The following is an 8230-nucleotide window of genomic DNA, read 5'->3' as shown; positions in this document are numbered from 1 at the left end:
GCGGGAGTGGGCGTGGCAACATGGGTAAACAAACTTGCGTCTTTGTCTCTATAATCTGTATGCTCTTAACTATGCTAAACCTAGCTTTTATGGTTCCTGAGATCTCGACGCTCATACAGACAGACGGACATGGCTCGATCGACTCGGCTATTGATCCTGATCAAGAATATATGTATATACTTAATATAGTCGGAAACGCTTCCTTCTGCCTGTTACTTACTTTTCAACGAATCTAGTATACCCTTTTACTCTACGAGTAACGGGTATAATAATGGAAAATAATAGCAAAGAAACAAAAGTTTCGTTGTTTTGAAAGTTCAAATCCATCCATTTTACTTGGAGAATATTTTAGGTGTTTCTTTATTTATTCAATAAGAATAATAATAGGCACATTTTGTTTTATATACTTGGCACTTTAAAGAGAGAGAATTATGCACAGAAATGCATTTCTGGTTTTACACAATAATTCAGGGTGGCTTGATATAATTTATATATGCGAGGGTATTAGTTGGTTCGCAACCCCACCTTACTTTTTGCGCGCTAACAATGCGTGCACTTTTTCGCCTCCCGATGGTAAGTATCACCGGGCGAGCGAGGGTCACACTGACAATTCCCTCGCGGATTTTTTCAACAGGTGTTGGTTAATTGGCTTAAAGCATCGAAATGGGCGACGTGACAGGACTGAGCAATGCCCAGGCCGACGAGCTGTGCCAGAAGCCGGATTCGTCCACCAAGGTGAGTGGGTCCCAGCCGGGCAGACCGCGCCATCATCACGCAGCGCAACTAACCCGCTGTCGGCGTCGCAGGACTTCCTCTTCCAGCAAACCATGTACCGCATCAAGGATCCACGCAAGTCGCTGCCCTTCTACACGGGCGTCCTCGGGATGACCTTGCTGGTGAAACTGGACTTCCCCGAGGCCAAGTTCTCGCTGTACTTTTTGGGGTAAGGTCGATTGCTCCGGCTTATCTTGATGATATTGATACAATGACAATCGCTTTTTTATCTGGCCCAGCTACGAGAAAGCCACTGATGTGCCTAAGGATCCCAAGGAGCGACGAAGCTGGGCGCTGAGCCGCAAGGCCACCATTGAGTTGACCCAGTAAGTGGTTTTCAATTTGCATGCAATTGGCAAGGAAAAGGTTATTTGAATAGTACATAGTGGCGGTACAATTCCAATCTTAATATGTATGTAGATATCATCTACAAAGAACACTTCCAACAGAAACTCCTCCGCAATCGGATGGAATTTCATTCAAAGGACATGTGGATATTCTATTTTTACATTTCTTAACTCGTTTTATAGATATGATAGCTCCAACTATAACTCGAGAACCATTTACTTGAACAGACCATGCTGATTTAGTTATTTCCTGGAATTTGTTTACTTATAAATTATATTATTTTCAATTTAATTCGGCATCTTGTTTTTAATAATAACTTACACCTTAACTAGAGGTCCTCCATTATATAAAGAAAATACGTATAATCTTCTGCTCTTTTCCGCAGCAACTGGGGCACTGAGAGGGATCCGGATCAGAATTACCACACCGGCAACACCGATCCACGTGGCTTCGGACACATTGGAGTCATGGTGCCCGACGTGTACGCCGCCTGCCAGCGGTAAGTAATGTCTATGGGAAAGTTCTGTCCTTTTTCAAAGACTCAATCTTTCTTGCAGCTTCCAGGAGCTTGGCGTGGACTTTGTGAAGAAGCCCGACGACGGCCGCATGAAGGGACTGGCCTTCATCAAGGACCCCGACGGCTACTGGATCGAGATCTTCAATGCACACTCCGTCTAGTCTGGCTGGCAGATAGATTTACCTTGATTAATTGCGCATCTGCCACTGTTCCTTAAAAGCGATCCCCACTGGGCTGGCCCGTCGAGTGGAGTCGCAACAATAAATGCGAAATTGTGTAACAATTAGGCTGTGGACCTCATTCACTCGGGTGCACCTGTCGCAGCTGCCGCAGCTGTCAACGCCGGTCCCAAAATAATTGGCTCCTGCTCCTGTGTCCTTTTTCCGGCTTGGTATTTTCACACGCTAATTATTATTTACATCGCGGACAGCCGAGCTTTTTGATAAGCAAATGTGTTACTCACTCGCACATGGGGTGTTTGCCCAGACGGTCTGCGAGGGCCATGTGGCCATGGTGTGGGGCGTGGGTGGTGGCCACTAATAATAGTCAAATATGGGAGCGCAGTATTTGCTTGGTGTCGAATATGGCGTTTTGCAATTTAAGGTCCTGTATTTGGCCAATCGAGAACAGTTCTCGTCCGGAGGTCGTACTGCGAGTGTCCCGCGTTCGGAATTACCATGGAGATATCCCAGCCCAGCATCGGCATCTTCTACATCAGCAAAGTGCTGGCCCTGGCCCCATATGCTACGGTCCGGAACTCCAAGGGCAGGGTGGAAATCAGTCGCAGCTGGCTCTTCACGGTATACTCGGCCACATTGACGGTGGTCATGGGTGAGTTGGGCATCCAAAGGCGTTGACTTCCTTTTGACTAAGCACTATCCACATCTGCGTAGTTTTTCTCACGTATCGGGGACTCCTGTTCGATGCCAACTCCGAAATTCCCGTGCGGTAGGTACTTGTTGGAACTTTTGTAGCTTCATCTATGTTTTCTACTTGTAAGGTCCCAGTTCTGTGCGGTTTTTTGACTAATCTTTACGTGCTTGTCCCATGCAAGGATTTTAAAGTAGTGACACTCGGGGATTGGAATCCTTCACTTTTAGAACCCATATCTCATCAGATATGTATAATCAGCACTTTCCTGATAAAAAGAAGGGTGTCATTACTTTGATCCTAATTGTGTGTATACTTTTCTCGATTTTTCTCTATCTAATCATCACCTCTGCTCCCTTCTAAACACATTCGATCTTGACCAATTAATTGCTCTGACAAACTGCAAACAAAACCAACCAACAAATCAAAAGTGCATCTTTTAGAATGAAGTCGGCTACGTCGAAGGTGGTGACGGCCCTGGACGTGTCTGTGGTGGTCATGGCCATTGTATCCGGTGTTTACTGTGGCCTTTTCAGCCTGAACGACACCCTCGAGCTCAACGATCGACTAAACAAGGTGAGATCACTGCAATCGAAGCTCCCCCCTCCTTTCATCTGCTATAATCCTGTGACCACACCCCAGATCGATAACACCTTAAATGCCTACAACAACTTTCGAAGAGATCGATGGCGAGCCTTGGGCATGGCTGCCATCTCCCTGGTGGCCATTTCCCTTCTGGTCGGCCTGGATGTAGGTACGTGGATGCGCATTGCCCAGGATATGAACATTGCTCAGTCGGATACGGGTAGGTAGCGCTTTAATATATCCATTTATAAGCGACCAAAAAAATCTTAAAAAGGAAGATATCTATCTTTGAATCCACCTTTTCATTATCCCTTCGACAGAGCTCAATGTGCACTGGTACATTCCATTCTACAGTCTCTACTTCATCCTCACGGGCTTGCAGGTCAACTTTGCCAACACGGCGTATGGACTAGGAAGGCGCTTTGGCCGCCTGAATCGGATGCTTTCGAGCAGCTTTCTTGCAGGTAAGTGGTACTTTTCATTTCCAGGATCATTGATAAGTTGTGACCCACCCAACAGAGAACAATGCAACCAGTGCCATCAAACCGCAAAAGGTTAGCACCGTGAAGAACGTTAGCGTAAATCGGCCAGCGATGCCATCGGCACTCCACGCGAGCCTGACGAAGCTGAACGGCGAAACCTTGCCCAGTGAATCCGCAGGTGACAAGGCAGCCGCACGCAGTCTAATCCTCAACGTGGAGTTACTCAAATTGGGTTATTTTCCAGCCAAGAACAAGGGGTTGCTCCTCAAATCCCTGGCGGACAGTCACGAGTCGCTGGGCAAATGTGTCCACCTCCTGTCCAAGTAAAGTTTTTCCATACCCCATGCTTGCTCTCTTCTTACCCTTTCCGCACTTGACAGCTCCTTTGGCATTGCTGTTCTCTTCATCCTGGTGTCCTGTCTGCTGCATCTTGTGGCTACGGCCTACTTCCTCTTTCTGGAACTGCTCAGCAAGCGGGACAACGGCTACCTGTGGGTGCAGATGCTCTGGATTTGCTTTCACTTCCTGCGACTGCTCATGGTGGTGGAGCCGTGCCACTTGGCTGCTCGAGAGTCGCGCAAAACGATCCAGATTGTTTGCGAAATCGAGCGAAAAGTGCACGAGCCCATTCTCGCGGAGGCGGTTAAGAAGTTTTGGCAGCAGTTACTCGTCGTAGATGCCGACTTCTCCGCCTGCGGATTGTGCCGCGTGAACCGCACCATTCTGACATCGGTAAGGATTTAGACTGCACTTAACTAATATCAATGTGTTATTCTAATGTTCTCTGCTTGCAGTTTGCATCGGCCATAGCCACCTATCTCGTGATTCTCATTCAGTTTCAACGGACCAATGGCTAAAGTTTTTAGTTATACAAAAAGTGGCTTGTTTTTTATTAACACTATTAACTAAACGGAGTTCTTGCATATTATTGATCTGTTAAAGTGTCTATGTGCTGGAATCAAGTTAGCAAACAATAAAAAGCAAACGGGTTATTTTTCTTGTAACTTGCTAAAATTCACACACTCATATCCATGATCCTTTCTCCATCATATTACACCTAGCCATACTCTGGGGACTTAGAAACCCTTCTGGTACTGCTTGGTCTCCATCCGCTGCTGCAGCAACTCCAGCTGTCGTTTTGCCTCGCACTGCGGGAAGTTGTTTAAGTCATAATATTGGGGCGCCAGGCTGCACAACCATTCAGCTATAAAGGAAAGAAATGCTTACAAAAGTGGTCCTGGAGTGCGGAAGTTGCTACTCACGTTTCACATCTGTCACCGTGCGAATGTAGTTCTTTGTGGTCAGCACGAACTCATTGTAGAGGACCCAATCGGGCTTGTGGTCGAGACACGTAGACGGGTGCAGCTGCACGTTCTGGTTGTCCTTGATGGTCAGATAGTAGCCAGTGCGCTCCAGGTGGGCCACCTGCATGAAGAAGCCCTGCACGAGGGCCTTTCGGATGTTTACATAGTAGTCCTTCGAGGTGAATTCCGTGCTCGTGCGCCGCAAGCTGAAGCGGTCCATGATCCTAGCCAGCTGCTGGCGCACGTTATCCGCACTCTTTAGCGAGCGGAAGTTTATGAAGTTCTCGTAGCACCAGTTGGGATCCTCACTGTCTGAAAGCAACATACGTCTTTCTGTTTCCATTTCGAATAGGGGTTGGTTTAGTCTACTTACTCTGCTTAAAGGCGTGATAGACATTAAGCAAGGTCAGGTGGTCTCCGTCAATGTGGGCTAATCGCATCTTGGCCTCATCGGCAGCTTTCTTCGCCTCGTTGGGACGAACGAAGCATTGTGGAACTTTGGCACGTTTGAATTGGTTTGGTTTCGATTAAGCGCAAGTTCAAAACAATTTTTAACATAAACAAATAGATTGTGCTTACAGTTTGTCAGCTAGGCAATCTAGAGGCTTGATTCAAAGATTGATTGCATTTGTGAGTTGCAAGTGCGTTCGCGGAACATTAAAAGATGAAAACACTATCTACTTGGGCATATTTCCCACATCAATCCATTCAAATAATGGACTTGGACTTTTAAACGCATGTGCAACTTTTTTTCGAGTTGAATGCAAAGAACAAATAAATTGAAAAACTTTTTCCTTTGCATTGTTTCTTAAGAAATTACATAAATTCTTTCAAGAATATCGAAAATTCTTCCCCAAAACCTCAGACTTTCAATTTATAATGAAGAAATGAATCACGGCTGCCACTTGAACGGAAACAAATGCGAGTATGCATCCGCACAAATCAAAATTAGGTACAAGTCTTACGCACTTAAAAAATGAAAAGTGGCAGCCGTGAAAGTATAAGTGCGACCCCTAACTTATCGAAGACAGTTTCTTAGATTTGTGTTTTTTCTCACCCGACAACATGGCCGTTATGGAAAGTATTTCATTAGAGCAGTTGTGTTGGCAGCTGGCGATCAGCATCTTGGCCAGCTGCGGATCCAAAGGGAACTCGGACATAACGGCGCCCAGGTCCGTAAGATTGCCGTCATCATCCAGGGCGGCCAGATAGTTGAGCAACTCCAGGGCACGCATCAAGGTCTCTGGAGCAGGGGGGTCCATGAAATCGAAATGCACCAGATCGTCGATGCCCAACTTCTTGAGCTGCAGAACCACAGTGCCTGCTCAAAAATAAGAAACATGGTATTAGAAATCGATTAATCCTTCTAGAGGATCTAGGCATTACCCAAATTGGAGCGCAGGATTTCGGGGTAGGTGTTGTCCTGCATTTCGTTCTTAAACGCCTTTTCCGTGTACAGACGGAAACACTTGCCAGGACGCGTACGTCCAGCACGACCGGATCTCTGCTGCGCAGACGCTTTCGAAATGGGGGAGACGAGCAGACTCTCCACTCGAATGCGAGGATTGTACACCTTTTGCTTGGCGAAACCTGGATCGATCACGAACACCACTCCGTCAATGGTCAGTGAGGTTTCGGCGATGTTGGTGGACACCACGACCTTGCGTCCGATCGCGCCATTGGCATTTGGCGGTGGGGCCGGCTCGAAGATGCGCTGCTGCAAATTGGGCGGCAAAGTCGAGTACAGGGGAATGCATTTCAGCTCTCCAATTTCAGAGCCCAAATTGTCGATCTCGCGCTTAATGCGCTTGCAAGCCTCCTCAATCTCCTCCTGGCCAGTGAGGAACATTAGGATATCACCTAGAGTTGCAAAATAAAATTGGGATTTAGTTTACAATGGAAAAAGTGTATGCAGGTATTTCTGGCATTGAATAGGATCATGTCGTAAACACTTGAATGATTACAATCCCATCGAAGCAAATACGAAGCATAAATATTATTGAAACTTAAGAACTGCCCTTCGGCATTTGGAAAATTTATCTTTTGCCTGGCACTTTTGCATTGTAAACAGATGATCGATAAATGCACACACTATCAAGATTATTTTAATTATAATTAAACTGTTTTGCTTTTTAGAACGATGAATGGACAAGCCATTAAATGAACTTCAAGCGGAACCCATGCACCAACTTACCCTCAATTTCCTCGCACATGTGTATCTGGATGACCGTGCGAATAGCAGCCTCTAGGTAATCCCTTTCTGGTTCGGGCGTGTAGAAGATCTCCACGGGATGTGTGCGACCGGGCACTTTCATGAGCGGTGCGTTGTCGAAATACTGCTGGAACTTGCCGGCGTCCAGTGTGGCGGACATGACCACCAGCTTAAGGTCGCTGCGCTGACGGATGACCTCCTTGAGCACGCCCATTAGAATGTCAGTGGCCAAGGTCCGCTCGTGAGCCTCGTCAAGCAGAATGACCTGGTACTGGTCCAGCATGGGATCAGACATGGCCTCGCGCAACAACATACCGTCGGTCATGTACTTGAGCAGCGTCTTGGCCGTGGAGCAGTCCTCGAAACGGATGGAGTACCCGACCTCTTCGCCCAGTTTCACGTCCATCTCCTCCGAAACGCGCTGGGCCACGGACATGGCGGCAACTCGACGTGGCTGTGTGCAGGAGACTCCCTTGCGCCCCTTGGACACTGCGAAGTCCACACACCACTGCGGAATCTGTGTCGTCTTGCCGGAGCCCGTCTCGCCCACCAGCACAATGCACTGGTGCAGGCTGAGGAGCCGCATGAAGTCCGCCTGGTACTCGAACACGGGCAGCGCAATGCGCTTCTTGTAGAGATTCTGGTACCGTTGCGAGTACGGCGTGTTGGTCAGCGGGTTTATCGTGGGCGGCTGCTTGTTGGGCACGAATCCGCCCAGGATCTGGGCCACTGTGCCGGCAGCGGCTGCCGCCGACGAGGAGGACGCCTCCGGGTCCCTGGTGAGAAAGGAGCGTTACACTACTGCCGTATGCTGGCACTGGCACACTTACTTCTTCGCCTTGCTGCCGTAGGTCTCCCCCACTTCGATTCGACGCTTGGACATGCTGATTTATGGTGATTACTGCACTCAATTCTCAAAACAAAGCGTTTAGCACAAAAAAAACACGCGCTCAGTGAGACCTTTAGCATATACCGACCATGCTGATCGCAACTTTTAAAATACCAAAGTTTACTTTCTGTGTATACCATAAAAATCCATGGTTAGCAGAGATCACAACCAACAGCACGGCAGCAAATTTGGTATTTTTGCAGTTCAAGCTCAAGCCTTTTGATGAGAATCTATCTATGGGTATCGGTT

The 8230-nt window shown here is 47.5% G+C and overlaps 3 protein-coding genes across 9 annotated transcripts; 2 read left to right on the top strand and 1 right to left on the bottom strand.

Moving 5' to 3' along the window:
* The first annotated feature begins 576 nt into the window (after positions 1 to 576).
* Positions 577 to 1922, top strand: LOC6733355 (lactoylglutathione lyase). Its single transcript, XM_002080376.4, has 5 exons — positions 577 to 735; positions 807 to 943; positions 1014 to 1100; positions 1508 to 1621; positions 1680 to 1922. Exons 1-5 carry the CDS (start codon positions 664 to 666, stop codon positions 1798 to 1800), a joined length of 531 nt encoding a protein of 176 aa, XP_002080412.1. The 5' UTR covers positions 577 to 663; the 3' UTR covers positions 1801 to 1922.
* Positions 1923 to 2068: 146 nt separating this feature from the next.
* Positions 2069 to 4498, top strand: LOC6733354 (gustatory receptor for sugar taste 43a). Of its 6 annotated transcripts, XM_002080375.4 has the most exons (9): positions 2069 to 2470; positions 2533 to 2587; positions 2953 to 3085; positions 3152 to 3314; positions 3415 to 3558; positions 3614 to 3754; positions 3821 to 3899; positions 3957 to 4308; positions 4371 to 4498. In XM_002080375.4, exons 1-9 carry the CDS (start codon positions 2317 to 2319, stop codon positions 4431 to 4433), a joined length of 1284 nt encoding a protein of 427 aa, XP_002080411.1. In that variant the 5' UTR covers positions 2069 to 2316; the 3' UTR covers positions 4434 to 4498. The 6 variants fall into 6 exon arrangements, with proteins under 6 accessions (XP_002080411.1, XP_016026268.1, XP_016026270.1 ...); XM_016167358.3 differs by having other exon boundaries at positions 3614 to 3899; XM_016167360.3 differs by having other exon boundaries at positions 2941 to 3085; positions 3614 to 3899.
* LOC6733353 (putative pre-mRNA-splicing factor ATP-dependent RNA helicase PRP1) lies at positions 4436 to 8113 on the bottom strand. 2 transcript variants are annotated; one of them, XM_016167575.3, is made up of 7 exons: positions 7923 to 8106; positions 7075 to 7868; positions 6267 to 6740; positions 5938 to 6201; positions 5254 to 5376; positions 4839 to 5192; positions 4436 to 4780 (listed from the first exon to the last, which is right to left on the bottom strand). In XM_016167575.3, the coding sequence occupies exons 1-7, from the start codon at positions 7973 to 7975 to the stop codon at positions 4653 to 4655; spliced, it is 2190 nt and encodes a 729-aa protein (XP_016026265.1). In that variant the 5' UTR covers positions 7976 to 8106; the 3' UTR covers positions 4436 to 4652. The 2 variants fall into 2 exon arrangements, with proteins under 2 accessions (XP_016026265.1, XP_016026266.1); XM_016167576.3 differs by lacking the exons at positions 4436 to 4780; positions 4839 to 5192; positions 5254 to 5376 and adding an exon at positions 5408 to 5485 and having other exon boundaries at positions 7923 to 8113.
* Positions 8114 to 8230: the final 117 nt, after the last annotated feature.

This window comes from Drosophila simulans, chromosome 2R (genome assembly GCF_016746395.2).
Source record: "Drosophila simulans strain w501 chromosome 2R, Prin_Dsim_3.1, whole genome shotgun sequence".
Lineage (NCBI taxonomy): Eukaryota > Metazoa > Arthropoda > Insecta > Diptera > Drosophilidae > Drosophila > Drosophila simulans.
This window is presented reverse-complemented; position numbering and strand designations above follow the sequence as displayed.